The sequence below is a fragment of the Tachypleus tridentatus genome, chromosome 13 (assembly GCF_004210375.1).
Source record: "Tachypleus tridentatus isolate NWPU-2018 chromosome 13, ASM421037v1, whole genome shotgun sequence".
NCBI lineage: Eukaryota > Metazoa > Arthropoda > Merostomata > Xiphosura > Limulidae > Tachypleus > Tachypleus tridentatus.
The window spans coordinates 7,955,938-7,980,413 of record NC_134837.1 but is presented as its reverse complement, the minus strand read 5'-3'; the positions used below and the strand labels follow the sequence as shown (position 1 = coordinate 7,980,413).

At 31.7% G+C, this 24,476-nt stretch overlaps 1 protein-coding gene across 1 annotated transcript in view; it reads right to left on the bottom strand.

The window, feature by feature from the left end:
• Window positions 1-1,783: 1,783 nt before the first annotated feature.
• The window catches only part of LOC143240447 (uncharacterized), a 64,335-nt gene continuing 41,642 nt past the window's right edge, over window positions 1,784-24,476 (bottom strand). Inside the window, exons 6-10 of the mRNA XM_076482881.1 lie at window positions 11,744-11,824; window positions 10,416-10,486; window positions 4,544-4,856; window positions 2,959-3,069; window positions 1,784-2,246 (exon numbers count right to left, since the gene is read on the bottom strand). Of these exons, the coding sequence (XP_076338996.1) occupies window positions 2,005-2,246; window positions 2,959-3,069; window positions 4,544-4,856; window positions 10,416-10,486; window positions 11,744-11,824 (818 nt within the window). The 3' untranslated portion in view covers window positions 1,784-2,004. The remainder of the gene's footprint in view (window positions 2,247-2,958; window positions 3,070-4,543; window positions 4,857-10,415; window positions 10,487-11,743; window positions 11,825-24,476) is intronic.

Sequence of the window (24,476 nt, the reverse complement as noted above, 5' to 3'; positions counted from 1 at the left end):
GTGTTGTTTAAACACAATTTCAGAGCTATTGATTTTTCATTTAAAATTTAAAAAAAATTAGGAGTGTTTTCAATGTTTTTGTAGATGTACAAGTATAAAACATGTTGATTAGTTTAGGAAGAGTGAACACGTCACTCTTTCTTTTTCTTTTTACGGGTTTTTAGCCACATAGGGCTCAACAGTACGCTTGAAGGCTTATAACTTTAAAAATCAGGATTTTATACCCACGGTAAACAGCGCAGACTATCATTGTTCAGATAGCAATTTATGTTTTTAATAATAATTAAATTTATCAGTACAAACTCTAAAAAATATTCAAACATTTTTTGTAAAATTGTCTGTCGTTTCGTTCAGTTTATAACTTAAAGACGAAAGGAAAATAGTTTTATAACATATAAACAGTTATACTTAAATAAAAGAAGTTAAAAGTTTTCTCTCCTCTGTATAGGATCGATCCATTTTTTTTTCTTCTATACCTACCCCTAGAACTATTACATTTAAGTAAGACGAAAAATTGTAAATCATATTTGTTATTACAAGCCCAGCGGTAGAGACTTTGATCACCTGTTCATTGTCTACGTAATATTTAAAGTGCAGTAACATAATTCTTTTTTTGAGCTTGTTTTTCATCTGAAGTAATATTAAAGAGTGATCTTAACTAATATATTTTACAGTACTAAATGTTAGCAAAATAAACTCGTAAAAGATACACCTGAGCCGCATTTTTAAACAATTCAGATGAGACAGTAATTTTCACTATTGATGTTCACAATATGATTTTACTGTAATTAAGTACTTTATAAAATTTTATGTAATTTTTGTATATAATAATATAATTAAGTAAATATTAAAGTCTAAACATTTTGAAGAATGTATTTATTCAGTTATAAAAGAAATAATGTCGTTATTTATTGTGTATTTATTTATCAGGCCTTCTTACCAGATAATGGGAAATAAGTTTTAAACATGTTTGCAACATTTTTATTTCTATGGATATATAAAGAGAAGTAACTGAAACAAAAACATGAAAATAAATTATAATAAATGCTATACAAATTGTCATCGTAATGCTTACAAACTATAACACTGAAGTGAGAGATTCGATTTACAATGGTGGACAGAACATACGATAGTTTATTGCCTAGCTTTACGCTAGAACATATAAATAAATATCCTTGAAATTAATCTACTATGTTATTTTGATAACATTCCGATTTCTTTCAAACATTTGGCACGTGCCCTTTTCAAACACTTAAAGGTTTTGAACCGTTTTGTATTTATGAGATTCTTTCATGAATATGCAATAATTCAAGTACAGGGTGTTCGGAAAGTCACTGTGCAGTTTTGTAAAATATTTTATTCAGTCTATTTCAAGCCAGCAACTGATAGCGGTGTTTAGAAACAAAATAAGAAGGATCCAGGCCTGTATTGATGCCAACGGGAGTCACTTTTAACATTGTTTATAATTGTCATTCATATTTACCTCCTGTATTCTGTATTGAAACATGTCTGTTAATAAATATATAAGTGCACAGTGACTTTCCGAACATCTTGTATATTTTGTATAATAATATAAGTTTATATTATTATTACTTGAACGTAAATTCTTAACACGGCTTATTTATCAAATAGAATTATGCAACAAAATTAAGTAGGTAAAAATCATTTGTACATTCTTACTAAATTAATCTATTTTGCAAAAATTAGGTCTAGGACCAACTTCAAACAAAGACCAAGGTGGAGAATCAGTCAGAATGAGAAAATTATTTTAAATTTATTTTACTCAGTTTATTTCAGTATATATCTACATATAAGCCATTGTTTTACATCATTGTCATCGCAAGGTAAGTTAATTTGTAATGGTAATATTGAAATTACAATTTAACTATACCAGTACACACACAAACATTGTTGCAGGGTGTCAGAAAGTAATAGCATACTAATAAATTTTCCATTACAAATGAGGTAAAAGTAGGGGTGTTCTTAGATCATAAGTAATCTTCCTTAGTAACCGTGCCATTTTAGCCGATAAAAGTACTCACAGTTCACATCCAACCTGATGGTTACTGATTTGGGCATGGTTAGATTCGTGTTTTGAGCTTGACAAGTTAAAGTACCCTTTGATAGGTATCGCTCCACAACCTTTATCTCTAGAATGTTCACCACTACGTTCTTCTCCGGAATAAAATAGCTATTGTCCATTAAATCTGATTCTTTCCACCAAGTCACAGAAGGAGGAGGAATTCCTAAAAAAAGACAGTTCAGTTTTATTATTTGGAAAATAAACCTAAAAATTCTTATTGATCCATAAAGGGGAATCATCTCACATACATGTTCCTGTTTTCTTCTGTTTATTTAAATATGATCCTCCCTCAAAATTGGGCCTGGCATGGCCTAGCGCGTTAAGGCGTGTGCTTCGTAATCTGAGGGTCGCGGGTTCGCGCCCGAGTCGCGCCAAACATGCTCGCCCTCCCAGCCGTGGGGGCGTTATAATGTGACGTTCAATCCCACTTTTCGTTGGTAAAAGAGTAGCCCAATAGTTGGCGGTGGGTGGTGATGACTAGCTGCCTTCCCTCTAGTCTTACACTGCTAAATTAGGGACGGCTAGCACAGATAGCCCTCGAGTAGCTTTGTGCGAAATTCCAAAACAAACAAACAAACCCTCAAATTTCTCTTCAAATTGTAGCAGTGTTACTAGATAACGAAAAATGTCCATTATGTATTAAAGTACGCCGTAGCATGTAATCATTACTCTTAAAAACTATATTACTTTTTGTGTGACATTTAAGTATGATGATGAAAATTATGGTAACTGTATGTTACGCTATTTATTATGCATGTGAAAGGTTCACGTAATATTATAGCAAGATTATCAAAAGATTGTATGTTTACAATTTACAAAAGCGTTCGTATGAATGTTCGAGATAAATTCAAATTAATAATTTTCAATATTTTTACCTCCAATAGCCTCACATGCCAGTTTCAATGAACTTCCTTCATTAAATGGTCCGAAAACTACATCTTGAAATCTTCCATCTCCTGTTTTAATATAGATATCTTGCGGTGGTACTGCAAAATAAGAACAAAAATGGCACTACTTTCATTATATAATTTAGTCTTTTAATTTGAAGTATGAATTTTAATATTTCAATATAAGAGGTTGGTGTTATTAATCTCGCAATATATCTATTCAAAACAGTTATATACAGGACTTATATGGTAAATATAATTATAAGTATTATATTTTGTAATAAACCATCCGCACACTATAATATCTATTTTCATTTAAAATGTCCTTAACAAATCACAGCAGAATGCGTACTTATTGGTTCAGCGTTGATAATATCTTATATCCTAAGTATTTTCAAATTTTAAAATGCTTTTATTTTCTAACACTTTCGACTCTGAAATACTAGAACCTATTAGAACATTGTTAATGCCCCCCAGTGGCTCAGCGGTATGTCTGCGAACTTAAAACGCTCAAATTGGGTTTGAATACTCGTGGTGGGCAGAACACAGATAGCCCATTGTGTAGCTTTGTGTTTAATTCAAAACAACAACAACTACATTTTTAAATAAATTACCTGCCTTTAAAATTACTTAAGAACTTAATGAAATTAAGATATTCAATCGCAGAAGAGACAATATTTTCTATAAGAATGATGATTTAAGAAATTTAATTATAATATAAGTCGGTTTTGTTTTAACTTAAGTATATATTATTTTTGGGCAAGTTTATTATTAAACCTTCCCAGTAAATATAGTCAAACTACATAGCATGAACGTTTAATCTGTTTGTATCCTACCTAAATAACAGGTACACATTTATACAGCTTAAACAAGTAGTTTTTTTTTCATTTCCTTAGAAAAGTTGTTTTATTTATTCCGGACGTTTAGAACCATAAGCATTAAAGACTATAAAGATGTTCTACATTTTTAACAACATTTTATATTTCAAAATGTGTGGAAGTTGAACTACACTGGATCGTATTCGATAAAAAGGTATGCAGTATGCCAATCTCGTTCAACCCTACGTAACAAAAATGACATATCTTAAGTTTGATTCTTTTGCAGAAAAACTCAGAGAAAACAGATAGAAATGTTAGTAAAAATTAACTACTTGTCAATTCTCGTTCAGCTTATGTCACAATAATAAAACAAAATTCGACTAAGCCAGAAGAATGGTGCATTTTTTGTGTTCTTGATCGCAAGCAAACGTGTAGATAAAAGCTATAAACACAGCATCAGCCTTCGAAACACGTAAACAAAGATATCGTATTCATTCAAGAGGAAATGTGCACATACTCTATTCCAAGTTGAATTAAGAGGTGGAACGATTATGTTTGATTGAAAACATATCTAGATTTCAATTTTACTCTTACGCTTTCCTGGATATAATAGAAATATCAAGTAAATCGCATTACATTTTACTAGAGATTGACAATGTAATTTTGTTTTTAATATAAAACCACAACACAACACGGATTACTCAAACGTAAAAACCTATTTATAGCATTGTACAATCTCGGAAGTGTTTACTCACCAATGATATTGACTTTTAGTTTTCTGTTTTGAGTTCGACCTCGCCGAAAGTCCACTCGACATCGGTATTCGCCACCATCATCGTCTTTCACGGGCTCTATGACGAGAAAAGACGTTTTCAAGGATATGTTGAACTTTGCTCTAGAACCAAGAACGTCACTGGCGAAGTGCTTTCCTTCTTGAACTGGCTCATTTCTTGCGTCTACGCTATAAATTGGGTTCCCAGAGTTTCCTCTATACCATAAAACAAGCGCTACACTATCATCCGGTGAAGGAGGAGTAATGTTACAAGGGAGGACCACCTTGTCCCCCCACTACTGAGCTGTATTCAGCATAATCTAAAAAAAAGAAAAGAGGACCAAGAGTGTTACGTTTTTTATTTATTAAATTCAATGTCATCTACTTATGCTAAACTAACATAATATTATCAAAATGCTTGTTTCTCTATATATTTGCATACTACAAAAAAAGAGTCATTAAATGCATATTTTATCATAAAGGAACACGTAACTTTATTATGATAAAGTTGGTAGCGGCTTATCTTTTTCTTTTTCAAACTAGCAACGTATTTTAAATATTCTAAGGAAAATCATAACCGAATAATTGTGATGATAGGATCTAACATTGCTTATTGATTAGTATACCAAACAATAGATCAGGAAGTCCATGACTCACGTCCCTTTCTGCAAGAAAAAAATTGCGCTACGCACTTTGGGGTCGTGAAAGTATTAAAATAGTAACAGTCCAAGCCCACTGTTCACTCTGAGTGGCACACAAGTTAACGATTGGTACTTTTGACTAGTTGCTTTGCCTGTGACCTTATCAGTTAGCAATTAGTGAGTGCTAGTGTAGATAACCCTCGTATAGTTTTATACGAATATCCGGAACAAACTAAACGTTCGGAATGACTACGTAACTAATGTTACTCATAACTTGTTACGTAAGGGTTTTGTTAAATGACCTATTTTGATTTAAAGGACCTGTATGGCCAAGTGGTAAGAGCGCTCGACTCAGGATCGCGGGTTCGGATCCCCAACCCACCAAACATGTTCGCCCTTTTAGCAGTGGGGGCGTTATATGTGACGATTAATCCCACTACTCGTTGGTAAAAGAGTAGCCCGGTGTTTGTTTGTTTGATTTTTGAATTTCGCACAAAGCTACTCAAGGGCTATCTGTGCTAGCCGTCCCTAGCGGTGGGTGGTGAAGACTAGTTGTCTTCCTTCTAGTCTTACACTGCTAAATTAGAGACGGCTAGCGCAGATAGCCCTCGAGTAGCTTTGCGCGAAATTCAAGAATAAACAATCAATTTGAAAATGAAATTATATCAATTTAAATTTCAACTTCCCAGACAAAAGTTTTTCACGTAACATGCATGGATAGAAACTATATTATACTGCTATCGAATAAAATTATCTAATTCACAATTTTGCAATTTCACTTCTAAACTGCTCGTTATTCTTGGGTGTATAGAAGCTGGAAATAAACTAATGTAATTTGTTTTTAAACTTGTAACAAATAATTGTTTTCACAAGTAATTTTGTGTAAGAAAACAAGAATATCTAGTTATTTTTATTGTACAGAAAACTGATACGAGTATTAAAAACTTTAATTGAAATAAAGTACAAAAACAACGTTTAGACCTTTGTAGGTCATTTTCAAGTTAGCAAACAAATTCTTACATTATATTTCTAATTTCTGAGTTTTGAAATTATTAAAAGAACTTTACATCTGATGCTATAATGTTGTTATAGATCTTTAACCGTGGTAGCTGATATAAATCTAATGTAAAACTTGATTCATTTTAAACGTAGATATGTACAACATTATTCCGAGCTAGATTAATGTTTATGAGTTTGTAGACGTATGTATTTGTTTGGTAAAATGAAGAGATTTCCGATGAATATTTTGAATGTCAAAGTTTCATATAAAGATTCCTTATTAAAACGTACAAAAAACATGTTATTTCTCAAGTTCTAAATAATGAGTGGATACAATGTTTAGAATAGAAGCTAGTTAATTATTTTTAAAATACCTTTTATTTTGTAGGTTTGAAACGTTATATAATATAAAAACGTTGTAAAATATAGAAAATCAAATATATCATCAAATTACTTAACATGATATTGCTATTTCTTTCATGAAATAGATAGTGTGTTTGGAAAGCTTTTTCAGAGAAACTGATTTGATCATAATACTGAGTGTAAGATCTTTATTAGTCATATAAATAACTTTTCCAAAACATTACGCCACGTATAGAACGTGACGTTACATTTTGTGATAGCGACGTTTTGTTTTCTCTGTAAAAGTTTTGAAACAGGAGAATATATATAATGCAAACACGGAATACTGTGTTTTTTTCCAGATTTGTTACACAATGAACCAGAATTAATTTAAGTGACGAACTTTTCCTTATGTTTTAAGTGAGCAAACGGAGTGAAAGTATGGCAAGGCGAACTTGTAAGTAGTAACAGTGAATATTATGTTTCAACAATGGAATTGATCTAACCTGTCAAAAGCCGTTATACGTAGAATGAGTGATGAAGTATGATCAAGCAAGCAATATATATTGTTAGGTAGACAATAGACAATCTAGGTTTCAAGGAACATTGTTTGATAGCGTTTGTGCAACGTTTCGTCTTAGAAACATATTTTAAAACATGTTCATAAAGACTGACCTTATTTAATGAAAACTATATGAATTAGATACAAAACCTTTGTTATGAATGATGACTTCTTTTCTAATACGTAATATTTAATTATTTCACGTAAAATGTCTCAAAATTGCGTGAGCTATTATTATATAACAAGCTGAGGTATCCGTCCTTTGCCCAGGTTATGAACTTAAAAAGTGTATGGATGGATGCAATGATAAATAACACAAAACTACTGACTTTTACACAATTTATTTATATCATAACACATTACTAGAGTATTCATTATTACCTCATCAAAAGTTTTGTATTAGCTTTAAGAACTCAATATGAATATACTTGAAACACGGTGCGACGGTGAGTGTGACAATGTAATGAGAGGTAGCGGAAAATGGTGGCGGTGGGTGTATAATTTGCTATCCATTTTAAACTTCCAGCTCTTGGTGTCCTTACATAATGTTTCACGTGATTAATTAACTGATGGTCACTGGTCGCAAAAGTGTTTTACAGGCTGAAGTTTAAAGGTCACGAGGCAAAAGTAGGAAGTTGGTATAACTCAAGAAACGGTTCTTCAGATATGCCTCGAGCCCAGCATAGCCAGGTGGTTAAGGCACTCGACTCGTAATCCGAGAGTCGCAAGCATGAATATCCTTCACAATAAACATGCTTGCCCTTTCAGCCGGCTAGCGCATATTGCCCTCCTGAAGCTTTACGCGAAATTCAAAAATCATACAAAAAACAATCATATCAGCCTTATTGTAGCTATCGGAGTATATACGTCAGCTAAGTTTATGTATTATTCAATAGTGGCGGACATTTGTTTTGTTGCAGTCATCCACAGAGAGTGTTAGGTTACTATCTGAGATATATAACACGTTTGCGTTCCCTTCTCCACATTGTGTGTATGCTGTATTGTAGAAAATTTGATAGTTGTTTTTTTTATGTAAGAACGTGGAGTTATCTATGAATGTAATTAACTAACGTGAAAGATAATAAATGATCAATAATAGTATTAATGAGAGATGGAGCTGGTTGTGAACCCTCTATTAGTATTCATCTTATTTCAAACTATCATCCCGCAAAGTTTGTTTCAGATGAGCCCAGCGACCTAGGAGTAAGTTATATAACTTAATATGTATATAGATTAATATTAAACTTCCTATAGTGTTTCCAGGATTGCAAAATTATTAAGCTTTGTATCAAACTACTTTATATTCTACTCTTTTCTGTACGTATATTAAGTAAAAATTGTTCAACTAGTCATTTTCAAATTTTATCAAATCTCGTTAAGGCCAATGGTCTAGAATTATTTGACGATTTTGAAAAACATAATTGGTAGTGATTCACCCGTTTGTAGATAATGATGTTATTTTGTTTCAGAATCAATAAAATATCTTTGCTTAAGCTTTGGAGAATCTAATATGGAGTATAAAATATGCATTTTTTATGTCAATTGAATATATAAACACTATTTATGTCAAAATACATACTTTGTTATATAGAGGATTAATCGTACATTACTTTGAATGATTTATAGGTGGTAATACGTTGGCGTGTTGTTACACAATGCGAGCTCTGTCACTGCGAGCGATATATTTAACTATAAGATGTTTTTTTCAGAGCAATATCCCGGGCATTCGACAGGATGATGCTGACAATTATAAAGCTGTCTATGAAAGCAGACTGTTATAAGATGTAGAGCTAAATGACACAGCATTTCGAATAAGTGAACCTTCAAAATTTGTCTGTATAAGCGGAAATTTTGCTAGGTGAGGAGTTTAGAACAGTTATGTGCTATGAAACCTTGCCCAAACTGATACAGAGAAAAGTCCTAAACTGAAAATTAAAGGTCATAATTACGAGACAAAAACAAAAAACAACTTCAACCACAAAAAAAAAAAACTGCAAAAAAACATTGTGATGAAGCAGGCTCTATTTCCTGATACTGTTACCTAGCTAATAACACATATGTGAACTTGTCAAAGTTCCACAATTTTTCAACAATACTACAAAGCGAAGGGCTGTTTTCACGAGAAAATGTTTTAAAAAATGAAATCACGGTGGCAATTACATAACAATCTATTCTTTTTCACTTTAAGCCTGTTTCAGCGTGCTTCTAGAAACCAATGTCCTCGTATAGTGAAAGGTCTTTGTAAAGTGTTTCGAGTAAAATTTCGGTGTCGAGCAATAGTGCATTTATAATTATGAACATCAGGCTGAGTACGTAGGAAGTAGTTCTAAGGGCTGTGCGCAAGCTGGCACCTAATATTTCCGCTTCATATCTATTATACATTACTTAAATCAGGCATAATATTTAAAGTATTTTAATATTTCATAAACATCTATATGTTTTTTTTTTTTTTTTAGACGTTTTACTCAGTCTCGATGAATCAACTCTGAGTTTATGTCCTCACAACACCAACATTTAGGATTTCTATACTCTCGGGCAGTTTTAAAATAGTCCATTGTGTAGCCATCTATAAAAGCAAAAATAAAGAAACAAAAATTATTTTAAATCGAGACTCATACTCGCTATATATTTTTTTTTGGTGGAAGCAATATTATTATGTTAATATAGTTAGTTTTTCAGAAACATTGTAGAAAACAGCCTTGTTTCAAACTTTTTAATGTATAATCTATTTCAACAAGCAAAAAAATCTGTTTCTATTTAATTAACTGGTTACACATTCTTTTTTGTTTTCGAAATCCTAGATGCAATTGTTTTGTCAATGCTTTTTGTGTTGATATAAAAAATGTTTTGAGTATATATTTAAACTTTCAATTGTTTAATGTTCATTTCAGCTGTATACACACTTAATAATAATATGTTTATAAAACACATCTGTTTTTACAAAATCGCTAGATATTTTAGAAATATTACATTAATAAAATCAGTCATGGAGGAAATTGCAAAAATTATTCAGCTAGTAAATGAAGCTGTGCCGCATAATTATTGTCGTAATTCAGAGAAAAACAAAATAAAAAACCTAACACAACCTATGGTAATAAACCAATGGTAAATATATGAGTTATACAAAAATGATGATGAAATTTTAGCTACGAAAATCCATATTTGCAGTAAAGTACTGTTGTTACTAAACTTATTTAACGTCCAAGAAGGGCACGAGCTTTAAGTAGGTGAGTATAATTCCCGAGACATGCCATAAACCTTACTACTAATTAGAAGTTGAACCACAACTAATTTATTTTTGCAGTGTTTACATCATGAATGTAGATTCCACAAATGGTAGGTAATCCAGTTAAGACAGCAGTTGGGGCATGAATATCTTTAGCTAGGGATAGTAAGTGATTATGACATCTTATTTTTGATCTTAATTATAAATTTAAAAGCATTTTAGTGCCACAAGGTAGCGTAGTCCTAACAATATCTTAAAAATAAGCTTTATAAAAGCATATTTTTTATTGTAATGTCTAAATCACATAGCTAATCTATCAGTCACCGTCTCAATTTTCGTTCCTGCATTTCTCTTAAAAAATGGTAAAATTTTAAGTCTATTTCTCTCTATATACGCATTTTTAAACTCACGTTGTAAAACACATTAAAACGGTTTAACTCGCTCATTTAGAATATGACTCGTAATATTTTAATCATCCAGAATAACCTATGAGTGTGAACAAACAACTCAAAACATAAAATATCGTTAAAAGCATGAAAATGTAGTTGAATGTCTACAAAAGCTTTATGACATAATAATTCCTTGAAAGTATTATAAACACTTTGAAATGACGCACTTTACAATAAATGTGCTTAAAATGAAATATTTAAATGACACAAATACCGATTAACGTGAAATAAATTGTACTAAAGTTTTGTAATTTATGCAAAAACATCAGTAAGACAGAAACATTTTGAACTCTTGAATTATTTCTATGCTTAAAGTACAATTAATACTTACTTCATAGTAGGTAGCGCCCTCTCAATATATGTTTTGCATTTCAAACGAGAACAAATTTGTATAACATATAAACGGAGAAATACGCACACGTTTAAGGCTTTCAAAGATAAACAAACATGCTTACAAGCACCAGAAAGTTTAATGAACCTAGAAATTCGCTCTAAACGCCTCCATGCTTCATATACGCTTTAATATATTCGAAACATCTATAAACAGATTTTTTTAAAACAACACAAGCCTTCATGTGCATAAATATTTTAAGCATTTTTGAAATTATTTTGAAATTCCACAGGTGATTTCTGTGGTATATATTTTTAAGGTTTCGTGTTGAAATATACCGGCATTTTAGTATTTTGGAACATGAGAATTTCTAAGCTTTAAACAATAATCACTTACGGTCACTGACACAAACTATTTCATGTCGGTTTGTAAACATATCTTATCCAACGAAAGTAAAACATTATTAGTTGAGGTTTCTTCTTCCATTAGTTAATGTAGTAAGATTAATACACCATTTACTGTTGAAGAACGCATAAAATCTAGTACGAGATCTAACACTGAAGTGCACACAAGTCGATCACATCACAAAAACCGAAGCAACATAGACAATATTTCACTAAATGTAAAACATACCTGTTTGATCATCATAGATATGAACAGGTTTTAATTTTATCCCTGGTACTCTAAGTAGCATGAAATGAAAGAGAGAACATTCTATAATAAGACAAGAAGAAACAAATAGAAAAGACATACCTTGACATACATCTCTGAATAGAAGATTACTCTCAGTATTAATGAAAAACATGAGAGAAATACATCACAGAACTATCCATAAACTCAGTAATAAAGATATAGGTATAAAAAAGAAAGGTTATTGAGAGCAAATCTATTAGAAGCGTATTAGACAATCAAATCATTGTGGAGTAGAAAAAATACAAATTGAGTTTATATTATATATTTGCAAATGCACAAAAAATTACTTTACCATTTTATAAAGTTTTCAGTACTAACTGAGGAATGGAAACCATTTATAAGGAAGACGGCAAACAACCTGTGACGTTCAATTACTTTAAATTGTAATTACTTTAAAGGAGTAAGCCAAAACGTTGAGTAAAATAGAATATATATATCTGAGGTTGTTTGTTATCTTCTTGAAAATAAGCAAAAATTGTTTGATATTGTGAATTAAAGAATGATAATTTAATCAAATTGTATCAGAATGAAGAATAATACTAGAAATGGTTGTTATGTTTCTATATTTGAACATTTAACGTCTCACTTTACTACTTCTTCAAAAGCCATTCGCTAAAATAGAAACCGTTATTGACAATACAAAACTTCAAATGGTTTTAATAATAAATTCTAATCAAATCTATGACATGCATTTCTACAGTATTTCTACACAAGAAATGTAGTGTACTGTTAGCTTTGACAGTACAAAGCTTCAAATGGTTTTAATAATAAATTCTAATCAAATCTATGACATGCATTTCTACAGCGCGCGCTTGACGTACTAAGCTTATTGTAGAAATAATTAAATGATACCTGTAGTAAGCAACAGTTCTTTCAAAGTTACAGAGCAGCAAAAGATAAGACGGAAAAATAATCAAAGAATAATTATAGGCGCCATCTTTACCAAAGTCATCAATATATTGACAGGAAGTTTAAGGAAGGATTTGTCATCGAATACGAACCACAGATGAATAGAGGAAAATGATAAATTTTGTTTGTTTTGGAATTTCGCACAAAGCTACTCGAGGGCTATTTGTGCTAGCCGTCCCTAATTTAGCAGTGTAAGACTAGAGGGAAGGCAGCTAGTCATCACCACCCACCGCCAACTCTTGGGCTAGTCTTTTACCAACGAATAGTGGGATTGACCGTCACATTATACACCCCCACGGCTGGGAGGGCGAGCATGTTTAGCGCGACGCGGGCGCGAACCCGCGACCCTCGGATTACGAGTCGCACGCCTTACGCGCTTGGCCATGCCAGGCCGGAAAATGATAAAGATAAAATTTCCAGTTTCGGTTTGGATTTAATGAAATTTCTCTAAAGAGACTACAAAGCAAAACGACGATTAAAAAAATTCGTGTTTTAAAAATTCTAGTATTAAAATGTCCTTTATACACTAACATGGACTACATAAACTGAATAATAAGAATCATAGGTTAAACAAGTAGTAAAGGGTTAGCGGAAATAAAATAAATGAACTAGACTTTAAGTAGTCTATGTGAACTGCATAACGATTCATCACAATAAGGATTAACATGAATAAGCTGGATAAATGAAAATTAATAAAATAAGTGTAAATGATAAAAAATCTACAAGACGACTGGTCACTTTTTCCATCTACTTACTTTCCTTTGAACCTTGTTATCATTGCCTACAATATTATCATGAATAATGTGTTTGTAAATCAGAGTAAACCAAAAAAATTCGTCTGTTTTGTAAAACAAAAATTTTCAAACATTATCTGGTGCGTCAATAAATGTAATGCAATAGTTTTTTATTTAAATAAAATACATTTCTTAGTGACAGTTAACAAGGTAAACTACGTAATTCTCAGTAGTGCTGTATTTTGGCTCAACAATTTCGCGAAATATTTCTTGCGTATTTTTTTTTGTTATAGATCATCTTTATTATAGCTTTGTTTGCTATCTAAAGAAGAACGATTAGTCACGCAATTAATTATATGAAATGTATACCTTTTTGAAACTGTTTTTATTTACGAACGTAATAAATTGTTTATTTTCCATAAGCAATATGCGAATAAGACACGGAATGTTTCTAACACTAGTCTTAGTCAGTAAATGTGAAGGAATTGTTGTGCTTACTTCTTGGAGGGGTTCAACCTCTGGTTAAAGTAATTCCTAAGTCGTTTTAGACTGTTTGATGTATTTCCGTTTGGTCAACCTTTATAAAAGTCCGATACTACTTTTCATCACTTCAATTTCTCAATAGCTCCTTCGTGCAGTGTTGTTCAATTTCAATCGATGAAACCTACATGAGGCGGTCAGAACGTTTCATCTTTCAGCGATGGATTCAGTGTGTGTGAGAGAGAGTACGTGGTTTATTAAAGTATTTCCAAAACACAAGATAACGTTGATTCTTTAATATGTCATACTTGTATCGCATTCCCTTGTTCAAGTCTCTCACTGTCCACACTGACATGTTAACAACGTTATCATAGCTACTTTACGAACGAATATATTGATTCTTATAGAAACTACCAATATACTTAAATAGATTCATCTCCTATTCAGTCTTGTATAGTCTATTTTATATGTAGATTTAAAAGTGCAATTTATTCTAATAGATCTAAGGAATAAAACTAACCACTTTAAATAGAGAAATGGAGTATCATAGGAAAATATTTCCCCTCGAGATTGTACATATTGCATCAGACGATTTAATAATTTCTCCATTTCTCCCAACCTCTTAAAATAATGAATAATAATCATTATGGAAGAATATAGTCATGATTGTAATGTTTCATATAACAGATTAATAGTTTTTCACATAAAATCATACATTTATGTATAAAATGAGCAAATACATTGCTTATTATAAGCATAAACGATTATATTTATTCATCAAAATAGCGATTCTGACTAAACCTTAAAACAAGAAGGCCATTAGTCTTTTCCCATAATGTACAAATGCTAGATTTGGACTTATTCATAAGAATTGTATTTAAATAAGTACTGTTGCAGTTAAGATACTAATTTGACAGTAAATGCTTTGAAGATTTTGCTAGTAGTGACAACTTACACAGTAAACCTATTAAACTTCCTTGTCTGTAAACAAATAGGATTTTTAAAGAATTTCCTGTCAGGGTGTAACTTACATAAACGTATCTTTTTTTGATTTTTTCCTATTTATATACAATTTTTAAACAAATAAAAATATAGAATGTTTTTAAGTGTATTGTTTGAAATGGATCATTCATTACAGAATTACCCCTCATGAGGTGAAGTGAGATCAACGTTTTTAGCTGTGTATTTCTTAATTTGTTATAGTACAATAGTTACACTATGTACTGTAATCCTGTCGAAGTGTAGTATCGCCTACTGTTTTGCAATATTATATTGTTTTTAATATGTTCAAAAACTACATTGTGAACAACCCATTTTAAGACAGCAGTTTTTAAATGATTTTACAGTAAATACCTCTTTTTTCAGTAATTATATTTCATCGAAATTCCGTGTAGTAAGTCCATGCCGAGGCACTAAACGTAGACACGATTTCAAAACTTATAAAAGTTATTTCGTTGATATGAGCAGTAATTCACTTTTGGAAGTTTCATGCCATAAAATATTAAGAAAATTGATATAGTAAATCCAGTAGATGAAACTTAGAACTTTCATCTTTTTGTCTAAGCTTAAATAACTGTCAGTTTTTGTAATTCAGTAAAATGAAAGTGGAAGGTTAACTTTTTCTTACACATATACAACACGCAAGTGACAAAATAGTTATCGTCTTAGTACAAAACTATAGATAACTTACAACTTTTAGTTGTATTCAAGTACACAAAATTTGTATTATATTTTGAGTAGCAATTGTCACTGAACAGTACAGTAGCACTTAAAATAGCATTGTAGTAAGTCTTAAAATAAAAAACGTAATTTCTTCTTTACTTAAACATCATGGGTTTCCAGGTAAGAGAGTGTGCATCACAACAGGCATAACTCTGTTGTTTGCCATTGCTGGTGAGGCTACTCAATTAATATTAAACGATTAAGCATATTTGCGGCAGTTGAAAGTATAAGTAATAATTTTGTGTGCAAAGTTGAATAGAAAGCTAAAACAATAGTTTATATTAGTGTAATATATATATATATATCTTTTACTTCAATTATGACTTTTCTTGGTTCCATATATATATATATATATACATATATATTGTGGAATGTTATTGTAGTTCAACGAACAGCTAACTCGTAAAAACCTAGCTAAATTTGCATGAGTTGTCTCTAGTTTTTGGCGTGTCACGTTCCCATTTGGTAGGCTTTGGTGTGTTACATTTTCTTTTCTGAAACTATAGATATATATAAATTGGAGAGCACTGTATTCGGGTAAAACACATTTTGTAAAAATCTTCCTATATGACTAGAAGAAAAAAACTTCTTTTACTCGAAGTAATTTGAGAGGTGAAATCACTATGACAACACTATGCACAGACGCAGATTGCGCATTAATTTAATGTATTAATTTTGAAATTTGTATGGTACTTCATGCAATGGCATATTTAGGTAGGAGTTAGAAGGGATTCAGCCCCAAGGCTCATTGTCTTAATAGGGGTCCATTGATAATTTTATTCTATGTAAAAATTACATAGAATGTAGAGCCTACACAATCTTAAATCCGCTTCTGACTATTTGTACACAATGTGCTTTGTTTCTTCACATACTCTAGAGGGTGTTAAACTAAATCTAACACTGTAAACACAATAACTTGGTGCCTTTCCCTACAGGTTATCATAAACCTTATTAAGTTGCTTTTTTCTAATATTTCAAGTTTGTTTTTCAGTATGTATTGTACGGAGATATCTTAAGACATGCTTAAACTAGAAATCAGAAAAAAAAAGACATAACATTCTCAAGATAGACTTGGAATAGTTAAATGAAAACCTGTTCCTGAACAAACTCACCATTGGGAGTGCTATCATGTTACAATCAGTTGCACTAGTTGTTGGTATCGTGCAGCATAAAAGTTGATGGTAGATGTTGACTAACCTTTTACTTCAAAATTTACGAGAACGATGTTCAGTGATTAAAAAACCATTCACATGTCTCTAAAATGTTATCTGTCTGAAAAACAACTCAGTCGAGGTTCATTCCAACGTTGGATATCTCAAGCAGTTAGAGAATGAAAAGGGTGTTTATGATATTATATATAAGACATACCAGTGTACGAAAACGATAGAAATCCAGCAGAAATGAGTGTAGTGCTTTGACCATGAGAGTCTTATGATGGAACCTCTTGTAAAATATTTGTTTGTTTTAACTTTCGCGCAAAACTACACGAGGGCTGTCTGCGTTAGCCGCGCCTAATTTAGCAATGTAAGACTAGATGGGAGGCCTCTCGTCATCATCATCCACCACCAACTCTTGGGCTACTCTTTTATCAAAAAATAGTAGCGATTGACCCTAACGTTATATCATCCTCATGGACGAAAAAAAAACGAGTGTGATTAATGTTATAGGGATTCGATCCGCGACCGTCAGATTACGAGCCGAACGCCTTAACCAACCTGGCCATACCAGGCCTTGTAAAGGAAACTACTGAATGTCAGAGAGAGCATGGTGGTATGTGATGAGGCTCTAAAAACTGTCTTAGATTAACTCATTCAATCGTAAGTATTATACCCGTTTTTACGTTTGTAAGTCAAATTTTTTATTAGTTCATAATAGGATTTATGATAGATGAAGAAGTAACACCACAGGGGAAATCAGATTTATAACATCTTGGTTTTGGATAATGTTTGTGATATTTTTCTAAACTTATAAATAAAATTCCTATATTTTTCGCCTTTGACTTGAGGAATGGTTTATTTATATCAACAGTCGTATTTTTGTTATCCTTCAAGTAAACGTAAATCAAATATTGATAACAACGAGTTTTAAAAGGTAATAACTTCGTCTAAACTTCTAAGAGTAGCACATAGTATTGTATAGAAATGAATAAAAACCTTATAAGCCGAGAGATTTCGAAAGTTAGATCTTTCTTTCACCTTTCGAAAGCGCTCGAGTTACAGCGCTTTTAATTCATTTCTGTCAAAACTTCTTGAACCTACATGAAGTTGAAATTGCATTTATTTTAATATTTTGTACTTTAAAGTTTCAGAATAGCGATAATGAGGCTTTTACACATCGAATTGGCAGAAAATTGAAAAGAGAAATATTTAAAGGAAATCTATTCTTGATGAATTATTGTTGGTGAATGAAAAATAAAATTATTGTGTCGAACCTTTGCATCATTGGTAGAATAGCATCAAAAGGCGGGTAGAAGTCATGAGAGGTAGCAATTTCTATTTCATTTTTATTTGTGATTTTGTTTAATGTTTGCACATTTTTTCCTCTTCCAATGCATTAGCTCAATTACATTAATATTTGTCTCAAAAGTTAATTCACCTGCCTCTAATCTATATTAAACCTTAAATGAGTGATTTTATATTAAGCCAAAACACAGAGTTCCTCTACGAGAATATATTGAGACTAAGTTTATAATTAATTATGTAGAAGAAGTGTTAAGTATTAAGTCACGTGACATGTAATATCGTGGCCTGCAAGACACTAAAAACGCTTCAGAGTTTAAGTGAGACTGACTTTTGAAGTTCACTACTGTATCGTTGAGAAGTAGTTAAGAATTGTAAGGGTTACATTTTTACTAATATATTATAGATGATCTGTCAAAAAAGCAAGAATCTTTTCTCACCCTAAGTAGCTATCGGGACTGTTTTAATTTAACTACCTTTTTCGTCTTTATACTTCTAATTTAAGTTTCTGAATGTCTCTCTGTTTTCTCTTCCTTTTTTTGTTTAAAAATAGTTTTTGAGGTATAAAATTAATTTATTTCACGGTAAAACCATTTAACCTGACAACAACAAGATTTACAACCACGACAGTTCAAATTCAAGTAGACATCTCAAAGATTTGTTTGTTTTTTGAATTTCGCGCAAAGCTACTTGAGGGCTATTTGTGCTAGTCGTCCCTAATTTAGCAGTGTAAGACTAGAGGGAAGGCAGCTAGTCATCACCACCCACCGCTAACTCTTGGGCTAGTCTTTTACCAACGAATAGTGGGATTGACCGTCACATTATACACCCCCACGGCTGGGAGGGCGAGCATGTTTAGCGCGACGCGGGCGCGAACCCGCGACCCTCGGATTACGAGTCGCACGCCTTACGCGCTTGGCCATGCCAGGCCGGAAAATGATAAAGATAAAATTTCCAGTTTCGGTTTGGATTTAATGAAATTTCTCTAAAGAGACTACAAAGCAAAACGACGATTAAAAAAATTCGTGTTTTAAAAATTCTAGTATTAAAATGTCCTTTATACACTAACATGGACTACATAAACTGAATAATAAGAATCATAGGTTAAACAAGTAGTAAAGTGTTAGCGGAAATAAAATAAATGAACTAGACTTTAAGTAGTCTATGTGAACTGCATAACGATTCATCACAATAAGGATTAACATGAATAAGCTGGATAAATGAAAATTAATAAAATAAGTGTAAATGATAAAAAATCTACAAGACGACTGGTCACTTTTTCCATCTACTTACTTTCCTTTGAACCTTGTTATCATTGCCTACAATATTATCATGAATAATGTGTTTGTAAATCAGAGTAAACCAAAAAAATTCGTCTGTTTTGTAAAACAAAAATTTTCAAACATTATCTGATGCGTCAATAAATGTAATGCAATAGTTTTTTATTTAAATAAAATATATTTCTTAGTGACAGTTAACAAGGTAAACTACGTAATTCTCAGTAGTGCTGTATTTTGGCTCAACAATTTCGCGAAATATTTCTTGCGTATTTTTTTTTGTTATAGATCATCTTTATTATAGCTTTGTTTGCTATCTAAAGAAGAACGATTAGTCACGCAACTAATTAAATGAAATGTATACCTTTTTGAAACTGTTTTTATTTACGAACGTAATAAATTGTTTATTTTCCATAAGCAATATGCGAATAAGACCCGGAATGTTTCTAACACTAGTCTTGGTCAGTAAATGTGAAGGAATTGTTGTGCTTACTTCTTGGAGGGGTTCAACCTCTGGTTAAAGTAATTCCTAAGTCGTTTTAGACTGTTTGATGTATTTCCGTTTGGTCAACCTTTATAAAGTCCGATACTACTTTTCATCACTTCAATTTCTCAATAGCTCCTTCGTGCAGTGTTGTTCAATTTCAATCGATGAAACCTACATGAGGCGGTCAGAACGTTTCATCTTTCAGCGATGGATTCAGTGTGTGTGAGAGAGAGAGTACGTGGTTTATTAAAGTATTTCCAAAACACAAGATAACGTTGATTCTTTAATATGTCATACTTGTATCGCATTCCCTTGTTCAAGTCTCTCACTGTCCACACTGGCATGTTAACAACGTTATCATAGCTACTTTACGAACGAATATATTGATTCTTATAGAAACTACCAATATACTCAAATAGATTCATCTCCTATTAAATCTTGTATAGTCTATTTTATATGTAGATTTAAAAGTGCAATTTATTCTAATAGATCTAAGGAATAAAACTAACCACTTTAAATAGAGAAATGGAGTATCATAGGAAAATATTTCCCTCGAGATTGTACATATTGCATCAGACGATTTAATAATTTCTCCATTTCTCCCAACCTCTTAAAATAATGAATAATAATCATTATGGAAGAATATAGTCATGATTGTAATGTTTCATATAACAGATTAATAGTTTTTCACATAAAATCATACTTTCATGTATAAAATGAGCAAATACATTGCTTATTATAAGCATAAACGATTATATTTATTCATCGAAATAGCGATTCTGACTAAACCTTAAAACAAGAAGGCCATTAGTCTTTTCCCATAATGTACAAATGCTAGTTATGGACTTATTCATAAGAATTGTATTTAAATATGTACTGTTGCAGTTAAGATACTAATTTGACAGTAAATGCTTTGAAGATTTTGCTAGTAGTGACAACTTACACAGTAAATCTATTAAACTTCCTTGTCTGTAACTAAATAGGATTTTAAAGAATTTCCTGTCAGGGTGTAACTTACATAAACGTATCTTTTTTGATTTTTCCTATTTATATACAATTTTTAAACAAATAAAAATATAGAATGTTTTTAAGTGTATTGTTTGAAATGGATCATTCATTACAGAATTACCTCTCATGAGGTGAAGTGAGATCAACGTTTTTAGCTATGTATTTCTTAATTTGTTATAGTACAATAGTTACACTATGTACTGTAATCCTGTCGAAGTGTAGTATCGCCTACTGTTTTGCAATATTATATTGTTTTTAATATGTTCAAAAGCTACATTGTGAACAACCCATTTTAAGACAGCAGTTTTTAAATGATTTTACAGTAAATACCTCTTTTTTCAGTAATTATATTTCATCGAAATTCCGTGTAGGAAGTCCATGCCGAGGCACTAAACGTAGACACGATTTCAAAACGTATAGAAGTTATTTCGTTGATATGAGCAGTAATTCACTTTTGGAAGTTTCATGCCATAAAATATTAAGAAAATTGATATGGTAAATCCAGTAGATGAAACTTAGAACTTTCATCTTTTTGTCTAAGCTTAAATAACTGTCAGTTTTTGCAATTCAGTAAAATGAAAGTGGAAGGTTAACTTTTTCTTACACATATACAACACGCAAGTGACAAAATAGTTATCGTCTTAGTGCAAAACTATATATAACTTACAACTTTTAGTTATATTCAAGTACACAAAATTTGTATTATATTTTGAGTAGCAATTGTCACTGAACAGTGCAGTAGTACTTAAAATAGCATTGAAGTAAGTCTTAAAATAAAAACGTAATTTCTTCTTTACTTAAACATCATGGGTTTCCAAGTAAGAGAGTGTGCATCACAACAGGCATAACTCTGTTGTTTGCCATTGCTGGTGAGGCTACTCAATTAATATTAAACGATTAAGCATATTTGCGGCAGTTGAAAGTATAAGTAATAATTTTGTGTGCAAAGTTGAATAGAAAGCTAAAACAATAGTTTATATTAGTGTAATATATATATATATATCTTTTACTTCAATTATGACTTTTCTTGGTTCCATATATATATATATATACATATATATTGTGGAATGTTATTGTAGTTCAACGAACAGCTAACTCGTAAAAATCTAGCTAAATTTGCATGAGTTGTCTCTAGTTTTTGGCGTGTCACGTTCCCATTTGGTAGGCTTTGGTGTGTTACATTTTCTTTTCTGAAACTATAGATATATATAAATTGGAGAGCACTGTATTCGGGTAAAACACATTTTGTAAAAATCTTCCTATATGACTAGAAGAAAAAAACTTCTTTTACTCGAAGTAATTTGAGAGGTGAAATCACTATGACAACACTATGCACAGACGCAGATTGCGCATTAATTTAATGTATTAATTTTGAAATTTGTATGGTACTTCATGCAATGGCATATTTAGGTAGGAGTTAGAAGGGATTCAGCCCCAGGGCTCATTGTCTTAATAGGGGTCCATTGATAATTTTATTCTATGTAAAAATTACATAGAATGTAGAGCCTACACAATCTTAAATCCGCTTCTGACTATTTGTACACAATGTGCTTTGTTTCTTCATGTACTCTAGAGGGTGTTAAACTAAATCTAACACTGTAAACACAATAACTTGGTGCCTTTCCTACAGGTTATCATAAACCTTATTAAGTTGCTTTTTTCTAATATTTCAAGTTTGTTTTTCAGTATGTATTGTACGGAGATATCTTAAGACATGCTTAAACTAGAAATCAGAAAAAAAAAAAAGACATAACATTCTCAAGTTAGACTTGGAATAGTTAAATGAAAATCTGTTCCTGAACAAACTCACCATTGGGAGTGCTATCATGTTACAATCAGTTGCACTAGTTGTTGGTATCGTGCAGCATAAAAGTTGATGGTAGATGTTGACTAACCTTTTACTTCAAAATTTACGAGAACGAAGTTAAGTGATTAAAAACCATTCACATGTCTCTAAAATGTTATCTGTCTGAAAAACAACTCAGTCGAGGTTCATTCCAACGTTGGATATCTCAAGCAGTTAGAGAATGAAAAGGGTGTTTATGATATTATATATAAGACATACCAGTGTACGAAAACGATAGAAATCCAGCAGAAATGAGTGTAGTGCTTTGACCATGAGAGTCTTATGATGGAACCTCTTGTAAAATATTTGTTTGTTTTAAATTTCGCGCAAAACTACACGAGGGCTGTCTGCGTTAGCCGCGCCTAATTTAGCAATGTAAGACTAGATGGGAGGCCTCTCGTCATCATCATCCACCACCAACTCTTGGGCTACTCTTTTATCAATAAATAGTAGCGATTGACCCTAACGTTATATCATCCTCATGGACGAGAAAAAAACGAGTGTGATTAATGTGATAGGGATTCGATCCGCGACCGTGAGATTACGAGCCGAACGCCTTAACCAACCTGGCCATACCAGGCCTTGTAAAGGAAACTACTGAATGTCAGAGAGAGCATGGTGGTATGTGATGAGGCTCTAAAAAACTGTCTTAGATTAACTCATTCAATCGTAAGTATTATACCCGTTTTTACGTTTGTAAGTCAAATTTTTTATTAGTTCATGATAGGATTTATGATAGATGAAGAAGTAACACCACAGGGGAAATCAGATTTATAACATCTTGGTTTTGGATAATGTTTGTGATATTTTTCTAAACTTATAAATAAAATTCCTATATTTTTCGCCTTTGACTTGAGGAATGGTTTATTTATATCAACAGTCGTATTTTTGTTATCCTTCAAGTAAACGTAAATCAAATATTGATAACAACGAGTTTTAAAAGGTAATAACTTCGTCTAAACTTCTAAGAGTAGCACATAGTATTGTATAGAAATGAATAAAAACCTTATAAGCCGAGAGATTTCGAAAGTTAGATCTTTCTTTCACCTTTCGAAAGCGCTCGAGTTACAGCGCTTTTAATTCATTTCTGTCAAAACTTTCTTGAACCTACATGAAGTTGAAATTGCATTTATTTTAATATTTTGTACTTTAAAGTTTCAGAATAGCGATAATGAGGCTTTTACACATCGAATTGGCAGAAAATTGAAAAGAGAAATTTTTAAAGGAAATCTATTCTTGATGAATTATTGTTGGTGAATGAAAAATAAAATTATTGTGTCGAACCTTTGCATCATTGGTAGAATAGCATCAAAAGGCGGGTAGAAGTCATGAGAGGTAGCAATTTCTATTTCATTTTATTTGTGATTTTGTTTAATGTTTGCACATTTTTTCCTCTTCCAATGCATTAGCTCAATTACATTAATATTTGTCTCAAAAGTTAATTCACCTGCCTCCTAATCTATATTAAACCTTAAATGAGTGATTTTTATATTAAGCCAAAACACAGAGTTCCTCTACGAGAATATATTGAGACTAAGTTTATAATTAATTATGTAGAAGAAGTGTTAAGTATTAAGTCACGTGACATGTAATATCGTGGCCTGCAAGACACTAAAAACGCTTCAGAGTTTAAGTGAGACTGACTTTTGAAGTTCACTACTGTATCGTTGAGAAGTAGTTAAGAATTGTAAGGGTTACATTTTTACTAATATATTATAGATGATCTGTCAAAAAAGCAAGAATCTTTTCTC